The following is an 18,968-nucleotide window of genomic DNA, read 5'->3' as shown; positions in this document are numbered from 1 at the left end:
CCATGGAAAAAGGAAGCCATATGCCATGTTAACTTAAAGTGGCGTCTGTAGGTTGGTTCAAGTTTTAGGTTGTATTTCAAGGCATGACACTTTGAAAGCCAGGATTGCGAAGTTTCATATCTACTTAATCATTTAAATAAAATGCTTTTTTTAAAAAATCCCCTTCTCTTATTCAGTACTTTAAGTTCAATAAATCAAAGTACTTCCCCCCACCACAAGAAAAGAAAAGAAGAAAGTGTTGCTATGAGAAAACAGCTGTGCAAAGAAATGACCAAGCAGTCTTTCCAGTTCATCAGCCTGGAGACCCTATACTAACACCAGACCCTGAAACTGGATTGGTTTAGAAATTATTACAACAGAAATAGTGCCCGACAACTGAACGTAGTTTTAAAAGAAGCAAACCCCGAAATGAAAAACAAAAAAACCTGAAAAAGAGTATTCATCTGGCCTTAGGAAGGCAAACTAACTTTTTCACATTGCTTCTGTGTGAGTTTTTTTTTTTTTTTTTTTCAGTGTTTAAACTGTACTCCTGGGTAGGCCCTCGATCTCTGGCTTCAACAAGACACAGGAAGACCCAAGACAAGCAAAAGATTGTATGTTTACAAGTAATCTTGTTCTATATAAATTTGGATTTGCTCTGTAGTTTCTCACTTCGAATTGGAAAAGTGAAAAGACTGTCTTAGAAAATGAGTGGCAAGTTCAACCTTCTGAGTCAGGAAGCTGGAGATAAGTTGTAATACACACACACACACACACACACAAACAAGAAAACAGAAAAGATGGTTAACATAGTAGCCTAGGTAGTGCGGCCATGCCCCACAGCAAGGGGTGTCTTAGTTCCCCGACCAGGGATTGAACCTATGCCCCCTGCAGTGGAAGCTCAGAGTCTTAACAGCAGGACCACCAGGGAAGTCCCTGAGGTGTTACAGTTCTCACTGTACATTAAGGGCACTTAATAAGGGCACTTCCCTTATTGCTGAAATTTTTTGTTCTTTTATCCCCAAAGTTATCTATATTAAACCTATTTCATCCTGTAGTGAACTTATACTTGAGGTTAAGTAAAAAGGAGTGGGACCATAAATTCAAAAATGGAGAAAAGATATGGTTGTAGGTTCAGTGATTCTACCCCCAAAATGTTCCTGGCATGATGCCATTTGTCTAACAAGATGTTTTTGAAGTTCGACATGATACTTGACTTTTTCACCCTTGTGACAGGCTGTATGTAATCCTCCTTTTCTAGGTGATAGAGACCCATAATCGAACAAAGCAAACACAAACATCAAGTGACTTTAAGGACAAGATTACAAGTCAACATGAATGACAATGTTCAATTTAAAAATATACTGAGTAAAAACCTGTGTGAACTGCAGTGCAATTTGTCCTCCAAACCCATGTCTGGGGAAACACATTTCTGTGGATCTTTCCTGATGTTTAGATCCTGTTGGCAATTTCAACTCTTGGGCGGATGCCCTTCCAAAAATGAGAGTGGGTTTTGTTCATGGATGTTAGTTCATCAACTGTTAGCCAGTGCCATCAGCTGAAGAAAGACGTTCAACTGCTCAAACATTGATTTCTATAGATTTCACTCACACTGTCACAGATTCACGTTTCATTACCTTCAGGCGGAAGCTGGCCTGTGGCTGCAGCTGTGGTGCCAGGGGAGCCTCACAGACCACACAGATGGGTGTGTTCAGGGGCACCACGTTCTCACACTCTGTGCATAAGCCCATCTGCATGAAGAAGGAGGCCAGGTTGGTCTTCAGATGCAAAACGTGAAGGCACAAATTGATCTTAGAACGTAAGGTTTAATTTACTTTTGTAAAAAATTTCTTTTAAATAATTGCCATTTTTACTCATTTCTTATTAAGGTAAAAAGATATCTATTGTAGAAAAGAGAGGTGTAAAGAAAAGAAAAATAAAAAAATAGCTTACAGTAGAGTAAGGAAATCGACAAATCCTTTCTATAATACATTAAAAGGCAATTATAAAGTTGGATAAAACTGTTAAAAAAAAAATAACCATTTCAGATTCTGAAAGCCAACCAAAGATAGAGGATGAACTGAAAAGCAATGAACCTTGGGTGAAGACCCCACACGTCTGCTGGGTCTCGCTTGGGTTGTTCCCTGTCCTCCTCCAGCTCCATCAGAGCAGGATGGGCTGTGAACACCAGCAGCTTTGTGGCTGCTGGCGGCCAGGGCTCACACAATCTGGAGCTCGGTCAAGATGACGCGCTCAGTGGCCAGCCAACAGGGAGGACCGTGGCTGCACCAACCTGAGATCATGGTCCTGTCTTGAGCGACTGATGAACCAGCAAGTAATCAGGGACTTAACAGGGAGTTCTAGAAGGAGGGAAATTTCTGTGTATTGCTAGATTTAAGTCTATTCTGAAACAGACTGTGAGAAGTTAAGGAGTCTGCTGTATTCCCTAGAGCTCTATTTAGTAAGTGTTAGTCGCTCAGTCGTGCCCGACTCTTTGCAACCCCATGGACTGCAGCCCACCAGGCTCTATTAGAAAATAAGTTAAAAAACTCAACTTTTTAAAATAGCAAAAAAAAAAAAATTCAACACAGGAAATATAGGAATTAAAAAGGTGGTGGTGAATCCTGAGAAGAGTCTCCCTTCAAGGCCACTGCCCCAGGTGAGGTATTATATACTTCAAGGACAGGAGGGCCAGCCTCCTCAGACAGGAGAGCCAGCTTGTCCACCAGCACGAAGCTCATAGAAATTCAGGGAATCAAGGTCATGCATTTCAATCTGGGTCCAAGCCAGCACTCAGGATCCTTTCTGTCCCCCTGCAATCCCCAACTTTCATAAAGAAATGTGTTGATAAGGTGAATTCAGGTGATGCTGTAACTCACCAACAAATACAACTCAGTTCTGTGTATGCTTTCAGCAGGACGATGCAGAGTGGCTCTGGAGCTGAGAGGAACCCCTCTGCACGTCTCTAATGAGACCCTGAGTGTCTTAGGTCTGGGACCCTAGGAGTGGGATCCACCCCTTTAAGTCCCTGAAGCCCAGCTGAGAGCAGGACATGGTAAGAACTCAATAGTTCAGATTACAAAGCGGTTTATACATTAGGGCATGTTAATAAATATCATTTACAGGCAGTATAGACGTTCTGAAGCTCATCATTTTGAATATTTATAATCCCTGATAACCTTTTCTCCCTGTAACAACAAAGAAAGTTTTGAAAAATTTGTTTTCAGACCAGTAAGAAAACAACTTTGACACTGCACCAACAAATATATAAGCAGGGAAAATTCAAACCAATGAGACCTGTTCATGTTTTATTTGCTATACCACCTTCTTTAAGGAGTTCAAAATATATCATGGGAGTAGAGTAAATTAAATTAACTTCTACAGCATCTCCCTTTAAGCACCTAGCCTCTTGCTTGAAGGCGTAACTCAATTCTAAAACTCTGGACTTTGAATTCATTGAATAATAACTTTTTCCTAGTGACTATCTTTTTATTTTTGGTGAATACTACCAAATGCTTAGATTTATTTTTAACTGTAGGATAATGGCTTTACAACATTGTATTGGTTTCTGCCATACATCAACATGAATCGGTCATAGGTATACTTATGCCCCCTCCATCCTGAACCTCCTTCCCACCTCCTACCCTGTGACTATCCTTTTTAAATGGTCATTTTTCAGTAAACTTCCCAGATCCTTCTGCATCATTTTGTAAACCTGAATCCAAAAGAACCCCAAAGTATCAAGTGCATAAGAGATGAATACATTTAGGTGAAGGTTTTGATTTTTAGTAAGTCAAGTATGTTTTCTAACTAACTACAAACCTTTTTGGGTTTTTTTTTTTTTTTTTTGGCTGAGCTGTGCAGCTTGCAGGATCTTAGTTCCCTGACCAGGCATCAAATCTGGGCCATGGAGGTAAAAGCACCCGGTCCCAGCCACTGGACTTTCAGCAAATTCCCTAACTAACCACTTAGTGGTAGGATAATATCAGTTATTATCTATGGTCAGCTAAAACTTTTAAATGTAGACGTACTGATCGATCTATAGCTGATATAAACAGCTTCTTTGGACAGAATGGTGTATTTTACAGATATACAGACCTGTAATTAGTACTTGTGGCATTTGTAGAATATATTTCCATATTGTCCCCAGGTTATGAACAGAAATATCATATGAGTAGGAAACATGTATTTATCCATAAGTGAACCACTGAAATCCAAAGATGTCAGTCTTTTTCTGAGCCTGTGCTTCTCTGAGACCACACAAAAGGAATGGCACTGCAAATGTGTTTCTGATTCCTAAATAGGAGTCTGGATAGAGCAAGATTCATTTGCCAGTAGTTTTTTCAACAACTACCTGTGGTTCCCGTGTGCCAGGTGCTATGCTCCTGCTGCAAATACAGACCAGATGGACCAGTGGAAGAAGCTTCAAGGATCCTGCTACTCACCTGAGCTCCTTCTGGGGGCGGCAGACGGCAACCGAAGATGGGCGGCACAGAGGAGCCACATTCCAGACAGTAGCGAGCAAAGGGGTCCGATGGGCGGGCCACCAGGCAGCGGGCACACCTACGACACAAGAGGCCCCTGAGCAGCCCTGTGCTGAGCAGCGCACAACATTGACAAGCATTTGAACATTCTTAAAAAACAAAACAGGAAGCAGAATGCTCTCAAAGGCAGTGGAACAAGTTTAAGACGGGAGGTGCTTCTCTAAGCCTTTTTATCACAAAGTCCCACACAGCTGGGACCATGGTGCCCTTCACCTGGAGGCCAGGCGCCTCTTGCTTCCAGGCACAGCAGCAGTTTTATCAGCAGCCTCGACCCCACTTCCGAGTGGGGCCCTGGCACCTCCTGGCACCTGGGTTTTGACGTGTGTGCGGGTGAGCCCTGCGAATTCCAGTAATGTCCACAGTGCACTTTTCTGACTCTTACCTGGCTCTGGGGAGTCCCTGTCAGGTAAGCCCTGCCTACACCATCACTCACCTGCGTGGAGTCCGAGGTCCTGCCCCAACACCGTCTGCCCACTTCTAGGTGGTGGCGGCGTCCTCCAGCCCTCATCTACCTACCTGGTTGTGAAAGGATTCCTGGAACTGGCTCCCTTGTCAGTCACCCTGTTGCCGCCAAGCATTTCCAGGCAGGTCAGGGCCCCGATCCTGTGACCTAGCTGAACCGCGTAGCGTCTATGGTACCTGCATACTGTGCACTGGGTTGTTCGGTTGCCTGCACCAGTCTCTACCTGGGCCTCTCAACAGTCACCAGCCTTTGTAGTTGTGTTCACTTGGGGAAAGGATGGTCTTTTCAGCAATGGCACTGGGCAAACTGGGTTCTATTTGGGATGATGAGTAAGTTCTGGAAATGGGATGGTGCTGACGGTAGCCCAACACTGTGAATGTACTTAACGCCATTGAATTGTGCACTTAGAAATTGTTAAAATGGTAAATTTTACTGTATTTTTACCACAGTAGAAGTATGCTGCTGCTACTGCTGCTAAGTCGCTTCAGTTGTGTCCGACTCTGTGCGACCCCATAGACGGTGGCCCACCAGGCTCCCCCGTCCCTGGGATTCCCCAGGCAAGAACACTGGAGTGGGTTGCCATTTCCTTCTCCAATGCATGAAAGGGAAAAGTGAAAGTGAAGTCTCTCAGTCGTGTCCAACTCTTCACGACCCCATGGTCTGCAGCCTACCAGGCTCCTCTGTCCATGGGATTTTCCAGGCAAGAGTGCTGGAGTGGGGTGCCATTGCCTTCTCCACAGTAGAACTATAAAGGACTATAAAAAATTGATATTGAATGAAAGTAATAATGTATTATGAGGTTCATAATATTTGTAGGAGTAAAATAAATGATCATGATAGCACAAAGGCTGCAGTTATCCAGGTACTGGAAGTTCTTAGACTATATATGAAGTGGTCTAACATCACTTGAAGACAGACTGTGATAAGTTAAAAATACGTAGTATAAACCCTAAGGCAACCACTAAAAGAAAACTTATAGCTAATAAGCCAACAAAGGATACAAAATAAAATGAAATCATAAAACATACCCAATTAATCCAAAAGCAAGCCAAAAAAGGGGGGGGGCAACAAAGAATAGGTAAGACAAACAGAAAACAAATAGCATGACAGCTGACTGAAATTCAAACATATCAATAATCAGAATAAATATAAATACTCTCAGCACCACGTGCAGAGATTGTTCTATTTTCTAAAAGCAAGACCTAACTACATGCTGTTTAAAAGAAACCTTTAACTAGAGAAACACAAATAGGTTAAAAAGAAAAGGATGAAAAAATGATGCACCATGCAAATACTAATCAAAAGAAAGCAGTAATGCCGATATTAATATCAGAAAAATATGATTTCTAAGCAAAGACTATTACCAGGGTTAATAAAAGGTTATTTCACAGGAGGAGGGATAAACTGGGAGATTGAGACTGATGTATATGCACTACTATATTTAAAAATAGATAACTAATAAGAACCTATTGGACAGCACAGGGACCTCTACTCAGCACTCTGTAATGACCTATGTGGGAACAGAATCGGAACAGCGTGGATACATGTATGCGTATAGCTGATTCACCTTGCTGTACACCTGAAAGTGACACAATGCTGTAAATCAACCATACTCCAATAAAAATGGGTTTTTTTAAAAAAGCTTATTTTGTAAGGAAAAAGGGGTCAATCCAGCAATAGAACATAGGAATGCAAAAGGTTTATATATTGAACAACAGAGCTTCAAAGTACGTGAAGCAAAGAACTGAAAGCAATACAAGGACAAGTAGATAAACTCATAATTATAGTCATAGATTTCAGTATAATTTCCTCAATAACTGATAAAACCACAGACAAAACCAATAAAGACAGAGAAGACACTACAGCACTGTATTAGTTTCAAGTGTATAACCTAACAATCAATAATTGTGGATACTGCAAAATGATCACCACAGTGTCAGCATCGGTCACCACACAGTTACAGAATTTTTTTCCTCATGTTGAGAACTTCTTACATTTACTCTTAGCAACTTTCAGTATGCAGTACAGTGTCATTAACTATCTTCACCACTTACATCCCCAGGACTTACTCATTTTACGAGTGAAAGTTTGTATCTTTTGACCACCTTTATCCAGGTCACCCACTCTACCAACCCCAAGGGAAATGCAAATTAAAACCACTACCCCCACCCTACCAGAATGGCCAAAAATAAAAATAACAATGTTGGTGAAGATGTAGGGAAACTGGAACTCCCATCCATCATATACTACTGGTGGGAGTGTAAAATGGTACAGCCTCTTAGGAAAACATATGGACAGTTTTCCTAAAAAGTTAAACATATGCCTACCATATGAGCCAGCTACCCCACTCCTAGTTAGTGAGCTAAGGGGAATTAAAGTATACATGCACAGGATGACATGTATACAAATATTCATAGCAGCTTTATCCGCGACAGCCAAAACCTAAAAACAATCTGGATGTACATCCAATAGGAAACAGGATAAACAAACTGTGATGTATCCATATGATGGAACACATCAGAGTTAAAAAGAAACGTCCAGTGCATGCATACAACATGGGTGAGCCTCCAAGTCATCAAGCGGAGTGAAAGCAGCCTGGCCAAGGAGCAAATACTGAATTGTTCCCTATAAATATATGGGATCAAATGCAAGCTAAGCTACAATGACAACAAGCAGACCAACAGGTGCCTGGGAATGGGGCAGGTCACAGGGGAGGATTTTAAAAGGGTGCAAAGCAGGAAACTCTTGGAGGTGGTAGATTTTTTCATTTTCTTGATTGGGGTGATAGTCTTGAGATTATACGTATATATCAATTGTACTCTTTAAGTGCCATTTATGTATGTCATTTGTGCCTTTAAATTTTGTAAAAATTTAACTAAAAAAACAAAACAGTTGGGGAAAATACCATTGCTATGCCCCATCTTCAAATTATTTTTGACCATGTTGTTGTCTTAGCAGTACTCAGACAGTAGAGAGAAAGCAATACATACTTGAGAAAGTCCGTCTCCCTGTGAATCCTCATGATCTCTGTGCTTGTCAAGCTCTTCTGGCCAGTTATGTGTGCAAACCCAGGGAACTGAAATGAAGAACATATATAAAATCACGGCAAAACCTCTGGTACGGTAAATTACATAGAGTTCATCTCAGTGCTTTGTCCTACCATATGCAGCAGCCATCGTTTTTCCCACCATGCTCCAGCCACACCAGCCTCCTGGTGATCCTCACTTACCTGAACTTGAAGTTACTCGACCGAGATCTTTGCAGGGCTGGTTTCTGTTCATCTTGAAGGTTCAATTAAAATGTCACCTTTTTGAGGGGGCTTTCTCTTATCCCCCTGAATTAGGACACTGTTCTTCCTACCTGGTCATTCTCTATCCCAGGGGTTCTCAAGTTTGGGTGTTTATCAGAAGAAAGGCCAATTAGAACAGATGATGAGGCCCACCCTAAAGGCCCTGAGGCCGCAGGTCTTGGCTGGGGCAGGGTGGGGGCAGGTGGCCTGGATGTCTGCATTTCTGATGAGCTCCCAGGTGATGCTGATGCTACTGGTCTGGGGACCACACTTGGAAAACCATGGCTCTATCCTATCACCCAGGTCTATCCTTTTCATGACAAATCACTATTCTTAATTATTTTTCCCATTATTCACACGTTTATATCTGCCTGCCCCCATCCCCAATAAAATGTGAGCACCATGAGTACAGGGGCCTTTTTTGTTCAACTAGGTATCTGGTATAAAACATGGTGAAAAGGCAGGGACATTTTCTTAAAGTATGTTGCAGGAAGCATTAAAAACACAGTAGATCTTTAGTAACAAAGGAGTTTCTTTAGCAGTTACCTGGGGCTGCTGGGGGGCTGGTCTAGAGCCCAATTCATCACGGAAAGTTGGGGCTTCCCGCGGACTCTCTGAGAAGCGAAGGTCTTTCAATGTTTTAGGGTCACTTCTTTCACCCATGTCTACAATTACATCAAAAGCATCATTCTGTGAATATCTGAAATCATATGTGCTTTCATGCAAATGTGTCTTCATAGTTAGAAACCTTTTAATAAGGGGACACTGTTGTCACATTTTCTAATGTAGTAACTATGCAGAGAAGCTCCCACTCAGTTGAATTCATAGCAATAAAGAAAAAAGTGGGCCCAGACTGAGAAAATGAAAATCTGCCCTGCCACATTGCCCAGCATTCTGCACCAGGGGGGAGAATGGATAAATCCAGTTGCAAGGTCAGCAGGGAATCTTATGTGTCCCAAGGACACACTGCAGCTGTCACACATCCTAACAGTTCCCACTCTGAGTGACCACTGTTTCTTACTGACCAAGAAACCCTGCTCTCTAAAATCAGATTATCAGAAAACTTTGCTGTTCGAAATCCTATCAGTAAGAATGAAACATCCAACTCTTGCCTGGAAGACCCAGGTCACTGTGACATAGAGTTGTTGTTCAGTCGCTCAGTCATGCCTGACTCTTTGTGACCCCATGGATGGCCGCACACCAGGCTCCCCTGTCCTACACTGTCTCCCAGAGTTTGCTCAGACTCGTGTCTATTGAGTTGGTGATGCCATCCAACCACAGAGAAGCAGCCTCAATGTCCAACCCAGGTGCAGAGCTTCAGAGAAAGGTCTCTGGGCACTACCTTCCACATGTGTCTTTGTTGTTTCCAAGGAAACAGAACCCTGGTCCCCTTCTCGGGTCCATACCTCATGGCGACCATTTCCCACTGATCTCTGCTTCGCCTACCTATCAGAACTCTTCTTTCATTTAAATTTCATCCAAACCCCACCTTCCCCCAGCAACTGTTGTCTGTACTTTAGTTGATGAGATTGCCACGGTTCCTGTACCACGTAGTCTCCCGTGCTGCAATGAATAGATAAATCTGACTCTGCTGGATAGCTTGACTCTCCTTCCTGTAGCCAGGATGGCATTAAAAGTCAAATGAGATCTTACTGTACTGTCCTGGTGTTTCTTAGTCAACCCCTCGGAAGACAAGAACACAAGCCCTGAACCTGTTTGGTGGTTTAGAATACTAACTTGTATCTTCGTCCTGTCACTTCATACCTGGAAACTTTCCAAGGTTAACATTCCAACCCAGTTTACTTTCAGGATTCTTATATTTCTTCCTTCCTTTTGATTCAACAAATCCATTTTTCAGTTCCTAGAAGGGAAGAGACTATGTATCAATCACTTGACTCCGCCTGTTTAGATATGAAAATTAGAAGTTCCATAGGAGAGACGGTGACACAGCCTGCACTTCTTTACTAGAAAGGGGTCAGAGTCGTTTTCACCAAGTCACCTTTGTCTCACTGTCTCTGGACACACACAGCTTTGACTCTGGGCTGTTTGCTTGGCAGCACGCCTGCTTGGGATGCCCCTTCCATGTCAAGTGGCCAAGCCTGGAGGCAGGTGACAGCACACAGGTAGGACGTCACACTCTTGGGAGACACAGTGACAATAGAGGGACCACCAGACTATGGGGGCAAAGACAGGGTGGGGTCGGACCCAGACAGATCTTCTGTCCACTGTCCTCCCACACACGGCCCTGAAACACAGACATGCTTCTCTCTAGCTTTCTTCTCCTTAGGGTCAGTCCCTCATGCTTGGCTGAAGCCTGAACACCTGCTGGTACATGTTGGCTCAACCCCTGCTGGCTGCCTCCCGGTCAGTGTAGACCCCTGGTCACAAGTGGGCCCCACACCATGCCTGCATCCACCACTCTGGTCCCACGGCCTCTTTGCTGCCCTCTGGTTAATTGTTAGGCTGAAGGGACTCCCCAAAAAAACTTCCCATCACCCCAACGAGAGTCTGAGACTTTCTGTTTAACTGCCTCACTGTGGGCTGGCCCACCCTCTGACCCTGGGATCCATCCCACTGATACCCAGAACCCAAGGACTAGAGTTTCAAATGTCCTTTCTAGATAGGTGTAGTTCATTCTCTAAAGAGGTGAGGCTTTGTATCTGGAAACAAAGCTTTCAACATAACTGAAGGTCATGCCCCCTGAGGGCTCCTACTAGCCCGATACTTCTTTTCAACAAATGCCTCCACCCTCTCCTACCTGTCCCCATGCAGGACATGGAGTATGGCAGAATTGCTCTCTGCTGCCTGGGAGCTTACAGTACATGGGGGAGACAGACAAGGAGCAGAGTAATCACGTGATCAAAGCACTTGATGAAAGAAGGCCTGGGAGCTAGGGGAGCAGAGACAGAACACAGCATGCACAATCGAGTTTGAGCTGGAACGTAAACAGGGGAGTCACAAAGCAGGAAAGGATGACTGAGGACAGAAACTGGCTCTGAGAGGCCAGGCTGAGGGTTTCTGCTTTCTTCCATAGGGTAAGAAGAGAAGACACAGGAGCCTAGATAGAGACGCCAGTGAGGAGTCTCCAACAGGCAGGGTGGGGACTGGCCAAAAGGTGGGAAACCAGCAAAGATACTGTGCAGTGGTTGAGAGTGACCCCAACGATAAGAACCTGAAAATGGATGACAGACTGACTCTGGGGGTAAATGAAGGGGAAGATGTGACCACTGAGGAAAGAGACCAGGGACGTGGTGACGATTCAAATGCATCATAGTGTCAGTACTTGCCTGCTTCGGAGGGTCCTTGAGAGCATTTTCCACAGTGTCTTCTGGAGAGACTGGATCTGGTGGAATAGGGTCCACCTGAAACACCTTTGTTACAATGGCACTCTCTCTGCAGTCTCTGAAAATTATTCCAAACAGGAAAAGTCTGTGTGTCACACAAAGGTTCAAAGACAAGGTGTCCAGCAATTAAGATGACTCTAGAATGAATTTATCATATTATTTTAAATTGGAGAGACCAAAATATTACCATTTCTATGGTCTTAACCTTACTCTTATTCAGTTATCTCTTGCTATGTAATAAGCCACTGCAAAACATTATGTCTTAGAACACAGAGGTGTGGGTTTGCCACCTCTCGTGTGGTTGCAGTCAGGTGTCAGCTTGGGCCAGAGTCAAGTGAAAGTACAACTCAGTCAGATGTCCAAAATGGTTTCTCCCCTCAGGTTCTAAGTCAGCTGGGGACTTGCCAGTCATCTCCCTCCTTCCCTTTCTATCTCCCTTTACAGGTGGTTAACTTGGGGTTCCTCATAGTAGTAGGTCTCAGGTAAATCAAAGACTTCCTACAAGGTGGCTGGCTTCTCCCAGCTTTTATGTTCCAAGAGACCAGAGCAGATACTGCAAGGCTTCTTGTGGTCTGGCCTTAGCATCATGTCTGGAGCATTCTCTTGGTCAAAAGTAAGTTGTAGGGCCAGCCCAGATTCAGAAGGAGGGGATATTGTGGGAGGCATGGCTCACTGGGGGGCCATTTGGAGGACTATCTACCACATTCACCATAAAGATGTCATACCTTAATCCTGAAACTATTCTGAAGCAAAGAATGAGGTTACCTGTATATCATTCATTCCACATAAGTTATGGGAATTTTCCTTATCCCAACTGTGGGTAGCATAATATACACTGCCCTGGAAGATTTTAACAGTTATTCCCCAAATACTAGCCAGTTTTCAATTTATTCATAATATTTCACAATTAATCTTGTTCCTCCATGATGCAATAGAAGTCCCATGAGAAACCAACAGAGAGGTGGCCAGAAGTAAATTCTGGAGGTGATTTCCCCTCAGCACCAGCAGCTCATCTATATACTCTTTATTTTTCTAAACATTTTTACTGAGGTATAATGTACATGACATAAAATGCACTTACTCTAGGTATATAATTTGATGATACTCCATACATTTATACAACTGTGCACCTACCACCACAGTCCAGGGTTACAACAACCTGTTTCTAGTTACTCCTCACTTCCACCTCCTACACCAGGCAACCACTGATCTGCTTCCTGTCTTCATAGTTTTGCCTTTTCTGTGCTGTGCTGAGCTTAGTTGCTCAGTCATGTCTGACTCTTTGCGACCCCATGGACTGTAGCCCTCCAGGCTCCTCTATCCATGGGATTCTCCAGGCAAGAATACTGGGGTGGGTTGCCATGCTGATAAATGTAATCCTACAAATACAGTCTCACACGTCTGGCTGCCTTTACTTGTCCTGTTTTTTGTTGTTCCTGAGGTTCACCTATGTAGTTGCCACGTGTCAGCAATTCATTCATCTTTATTCTTGAGTAGCATTCCATTTTACAGATGTACAGTTTGTTTATCCATTCCCCAATGGGCAGTCATTTGGATTTTGCCAGTTTGGAGGTCACAATACTTAATACTGTTATGAGTATTCACGTATGAGTCTTTATAGTGTGAGCCCCTGAGGTTGGGTTTTCTCTTGTTTGTAATCAGGTGCCTAACTTAGGCTTTGCTGAGGCATCCACTTCAAAGATGGTGCTCTTGAGTAAACACATCACCAGCCACAGGACCAGATGAAGATCCAGCCACTGCCCCGCCATGGAAGCCCTTTTAGAGATCTTGGTTGGTTTCCATGACTGACCAATTGGGCAATTTTTTTCTCTTCCCACTGTAAATTCTTGCTCATACATTCAAAATTCACCAATGAAGACTGAGCCCATGGAACCCCCCAGCCCCCCGCCCTCAACCCTAATAGAAGCAGACCCTTGGCCTGTGATTTGTCCCTTCTTCTCTCCCCCCGCCCCCATCTCTTTGTATTTGTGACCTCACTGGGTGCCACATAATCCCCAGGACTTGTAGGTAATAAACTTCTTCTCTTTCCAAGTTCCTTGATGATTACTCTGAGGGCCTTTTGGAATCATAAGAACAACAACAAGGGCTGGTCCAGCCATATATGTGGACAGATACACTGGAGCAGAACCACTGGGTCAGATGGTCAGTGAGTTTAACTTTTTAGAAACTGCGACCTGTGGTTGTTCCATGTACATCCCCACTGGCATCATTTGAGGGTTCCAGTTTCTCCACACACTCGCTGACGCTTGACACTGTTGGCCTGTTTTGATCACCTGTACCCTTGAATATGTTCTCTGTAGGTATTTGCTTGAGATATGTCCCTGGTGTATTGGGATATAGGCTTGATTGTTGTAATGCAGAATCAAAACGACTGTGGCTTAAACAGAGTCAGTTCAGTTCAGTTCAGTCGCTCAGTCGTGTCCGACTCTTTGTGACCCCATGAATCGCAGCACACCAGGCCTTCCTGTCCATCACCAACTCCTGGAGTTCATTCAAACTCATGTCCATCGAGTCGGTGATGCCATTCAGCCATCTCATCCTCTGTCGTCCCCTTCTCCTCCTGCCCCCAATCCCTCCCAGCATCAGAGTCTTTTCCAATGAGTCAACTCTTCACATGAGGTGGCCAAAGTACTGGAGTTTCAGCTTTAGCATCAGTCCTTCCAAAGAACACCCAGGACTGATCTCTTTTAGAATGGACTGGTTGGATCTCCTTGCAGTTCAAGGGACTCTCAAGAGTCTTCTCCAACACCAAAGTTCATAAGCATCAATTCTTCAGTGCTCAGCTTTCTTCACAGTCCAACTCTCACATCCATACATGACCACTGGAAAAACCATATCAATGGGCTATAACCCACTCAGAGCTATGCATGGGAGCCATGGTGCCCAGGGCCTAGGGTTGACTTTCTACCCTGTTGCCCCATCATATCTAGGACATGACACGTCCTTGTGACCCAACGTGGCTGACCACCACAGCCACATTCCAGCTGGCAGGAACCACGGCCTGCCTCCTCCTACAGGGCACAATCTAGAAACTGCCACGTCACTTCCACGTGCATTCAATGGCCACACCCCGTGCATTCACGGGGCTCTTGCTAGCTTCAAGGAGGACTGAAAACACATGTGTGTCCTGCTAAAAATCCTAGGCTCTATTTTTTAAAAAAATAAACTTTACTTATTTTATTTTTAAAATAATTTTGTTTTGTTTTCATTGTGCTGGGTCTTCGCTGCTTCCCAGGCTGCCTCTGGTTGTGGTGAGCGGGGGCTACTCTCTAGTTTCAGTGAGCGGGCTTCTCATTTCGGTGGCTTCTCTTGTTGCGTGCGGGCTTCAGTAGTTGTGATTCCCAGGCTCTAGATCACAGGCTCAATAGTTGTGGCGCATGGGGTTAGTTGCTCCACAGCATGTGGAATCTTCCTGGACCAAGGATCGAACCCGTGTCTCCTGCACTGGTAGGCGGATTCTTTACCACTGAGCCACCAGGGAAGCTTCTATGATTCTTGAAGAAGGCAACACAGATTTTGGGAGCAGTCTGCAGCCTCTGCCACATCCTTGTGACCACACTTTGGTGTATTTGTCTGGTATGTTTAACTCTCACTCTCACTAATTTGCACTGAAAGCTCACAGCTAGAACACAAGGGATTCTGCTTGATCTGCCCAGGAACTTAATACTCTTATATCTCAAGTTGGTGTCTGCCTTCAGTGTCCTTTATCTGCTTTGCTCGTTGATTTTCCTATTGGCCTTTGATGTGTTTTTATCTGTTTCATTATTTCTTTTGCAATTTCTCAGATTTCTTACATGTTGATTTTTTTACATTTCTTAAAATTCTTGAAACTTTAAGTGTCCCCAAACACTTAAAATTCTTTGGTTAAGTAAACATCCAGAAATGAATAGATACCAGTTCCAAAACAGTTGAGAAATGTTTGCTGTGCTGTGCTCAGTTGCTTAGTCATGTCTGACTCTTTGTGACCCCATGGACTGTAGCCCACCAGGCTCCTCTGTCCATGGGATTCTCTAGGCAACAATACTGAAGTGGGTCACCATGCCCTCCTCCAGGGGATCTTCCCAACCCAGAGATCGAACCCAGGTCTACTGCATTGTAGGCAGATTCTTTCCTGTCTGAGCCGCCAGGGAAGCCCTAAGAAATGTTTACCATTAAGCCATGTCAAAGTCTTAAGCCACATTTTTAGAAGGAGAAAACAATTCTCAGAAATATACAACTGGTCTGAACAGCCACTACCTATCAGTGAATGACAGTATTTAAGAAATAACATGATCAATGGGTACTTGCATGCTCACTGGCTGGAGAGACTTACGGGCGGCTAACCTTTGGGGAAGCATGTGTTTTGTTATTCTCAATAACAAAACAAATTTACAGATACAGGTATCTGGATGCAGATATAGAAAGTCTTTTAGATGAACTGCTTGTTTAACTCATTCACCTCTGCATCCATCTCACCTGGATGCTCATCATCACTGGCTCATGGCCTGTTATCCAAGATACAGTGTCCTCCTAATAAGATAACTTCCTCACATCACAAACATCTCCATCCAGGGACCATTTGAATCCTGAGGAATGGTCGGGTTTACGGCCTGGGTGGCTCTGAGCAGAAGCCTGGTTCCCAGTCACTTGAGGATCACTGCCCTTTTCTATCTCTGTGTATTTTGCAGATTTATTTACTTATTCATTTTAGCTATGCAGGGTCTTTGTTGCTGCGTGCAGGGTTTCTCTCGGAGAAGGCAATGGCACCCCACTCCAGTGCTCTTGCCTGGAAAATCCCATGGATGGAGGAGCCTGGTGGGCTGTAGTCCATGGGGTCGTGAAGAGTTGGACACGACTGAGAGACTTCCCTTTCACTTTTCACTTTCATGCATTGGAGAAGGAAATGGCAATCCACTCCAGTGTTCTTGCCTGGAGAATCCCAGGGACTGGGGAGCCTGGTGGGCTGCTGGCTATGGTGTCACACAGAGTCGGACACGACTGAAGTGACTTAGCAGCAGCAGCAGCAGCAGCAGCAGCAGCAGGGTTTCTCCAGTTACAGCAAGCGGGAGCTGCTCTTCATTGTGGTGCATGGGCTTCTTACTGCAGTGGCTTCTCTTATTGTGGAGCACAGGCTTAGTTACTTTGCAGCATCTCTGAAGGTTCTTCTTGGACCAGGGATCACACCTGTGTCCCCTGCATTGGCAGGAGGATTCTTAACCCCTGGATCACCAGGGAAGTCCTCTGTGTATTTTTGCAAGTGTCACAATACTAGTGTGTCATCTTACATCCTAATTTTTTTCACTGACTATATCACAAATATTTTTGTATATCATTCAAAACTTCATGACCACAGGTTTTCCTCTTAATATGTTAAAGACCTTTCATTGTTAACAGTCTTATCTAAAGGCCTTTTTCTCCTTATTAAGAAACTAATGGCCTGAAAAACCTAGACACAGAGACTTGAACAAAGCTGCATGATTTCCATAAAGAACTATTTTATCACAATTAGATACAAGCACTAACTTTCAAATTTTTTTTGTATAGGTACTTTTCCTAAGCTGAGCACATCTGAAATACTAACAGCATTTCAGAGCAGACACTTAGTGGGCACAGAACAAGATGGTGAGACGCATAAACAGTGTCCTTATTTTTCAGACTCTGCTGGAAGTTCTATTAACTCCTTTGAACTACAAAGTCATTGATCGCGACTTCATTTTACTGTCACCTTGCAGCATGATGCGCCAGAGTAATCAGCTTATTAGTTTTCAATAACTGAGATGACTTGTTTCAGTAGAAATGGGTTGGCAAGTGGGAAAAGCCACAGATCACAATTTTTAATAAAGAATAATCATGTGTCAGGGTTTTTTTCTGTTTTCATTTTATTATTAAAAAAAATTTTTTTAATGCCAAGCAATCATCATTGTAGAATTTGTAGCTTAAAAGGCCATGCAGTAGTTTAGCCAGCAGGGGGAGCCTGGAGTCTAATTTAAATTCCCTGGGCCAGCCCCAGTATTAGTCTTCCAGAAATGTGGCCAAACCTGTTTTGCGGCACAAAATAATTCCTCTATCACAGACTAATCTGCAAAGCATTTGAGGATCTTTTTTCTCTAAAGATGAAGTTTACCACGTTTACCACGGTGAAGTTTACCAAATTAAGGGGTATCTCTATACTTGAAACTGAAAAAAAAGTGTTGACTAGGAAAGAAAGGACAAAGAAAAGAATGAATTAGCTAACACCTAACAAATCAAGATGATGGTAGCTTTGAAGGGCAATAAAGTCAGTACAAAATCAGATGGAGAACCATGGTGGTCATAGGCCATGTCCTGGGGAATAAAAGAACCGTCTATTAAAAGCAGCATTTTCCTCAAGACAAATCTGTTCGGAGGTCCCAAACCCTGAAAAGGCTCTTCCTTTGGAGAAGGAAATGGCACCCCACTCCAGTACTCTTGCCTGGAAAATCCCATAGGTGGAGGAGCCTGGCAGGCTACAGTCCATGGGGTAGCAAACAGTCGGACATGACTGAGCGATTTCACTTTCTTTCACTTTCCCAAAATCCCAGTGTGGATTTCAGACTAAAAACAGTATCAATACACACTGCACGTCACTGAACTATACCCTTTTACCCACATGATCATCTCTAGGTCCATCCATGTGGCTGCAAATCCAGAATCTGTTTTAAACAAGTAATTGTTTATATGTTCTATCCATAAAACTTTTCCTCATGTTAATTATGTATGTAAATATGTGTATTTTACAGTATAACTCAATAAAAGACAAACACAAAGGTTACAGACATATGCTGAAATTAAGATAACTTTTTCTTTAGTGTCTTTATAATCCAGCACCGATTCTCATTGAAATGAGTAAAGTTAAAACATAATAAATATAAATCATCCCAGTCATTATGCTCTTGACTTACTTAGTGACTGCGATAGCTTTAACTTGTATTTTTCCATCAGGCAGGGTAATAGGCTTCGTATACTTAAAGGTAGTGTTTTCACCATAACCAATTTTCTTTTGGAATTCAGGTTTGCTGCCATCCAGGGTATAATATATGTTGACATCCGGGGTGTCTGAAAAACCCAAAACAGGATATCTAGAATTAACACTAAAGTAGCAAGTCCCTGAATAATGCCTAGGGATCAGTCATTTAATGAGATTTTTAAAAAATATATACTGTAGAAGTGAATAACAATAACTAACAATAGAGTTTTTTGTGCCAGGCACTGTGCTTTATGTGAATTAACTAATTTTATCAGTACAACTTTATGAGATAGGTCTATTTTATATCCACATTATAGATGAGGGAACTGAGTCCCAGAGAGGTTAAGAAATCTAGTAAATGACA

General features: G+C 43.3%; 1 protein-coding gene across 33 annotated transcripts in view; it reads right to left on the bottom strand.

Moving 5' to 3' along the window:
• The window catches only part of DZANK1 (double zinc ribbon and ankyrin repeat domains 1), a 52,649-nt gene that overhangs the window by 28,260 nt on the left and 5,421 nt on the right, over positions 1–18,968 (bottom strand). For all 33 annotated transcript variants that reach the window (XR_015139476.1, XR_015139465.1, XR_015139466.1 and 30 more), the window contains exons 3-9: positions 18,540–18,693; positions 11,563–11,677; positions 10,040–10,136; positions 8,822–8,940; positions 7,977–8,062; positions 4,425–4,542; positions 1,617–1,730 (exon numbers count right to left, since the gene is read on the bottom strand). Coding sequence is in view for 18 of the 33 variants with exons in the window: in XM_086333788.1 (XP_086189914.1) it covers positions 1,617–1,730; positions 4,425–4,542; positions 7,977–8,062; positions 8,822–8,940; positions 10,040–10,136; positions 11,563–11,677; positions 18,540–18,693 (803 nt within the window). In the remaining 15 variants the exon portion in view is untranslated. The remainder of the gene's footprint in view (positions 1–1,616; positions 1,731–4,424; positions 4,543–7,976; positions 8,063–8,821; positions 8,941–10,039; positions 10,137–11,562; positions 11,678–18,539; positions 18,694–18,968) is intronic.

Source organism: Bos grunniens, chromosome 13, assembly GCF_055505025.1.
Source record: "Bos grunniens cultivar Pamir isolate PY7600 chromosome 13, Bosgru_T2T1.0, whole genome shotgun sequence".
Taxonomy (NCBI): Eukaryota; Metazoa; Chordata; class Mammalia; order Artiodactyla; family Bovidae; genus Bos; species Bos grunniens.
This window is presented reverse-complemented; position numbering and strand designations above follow the sequence as displayed.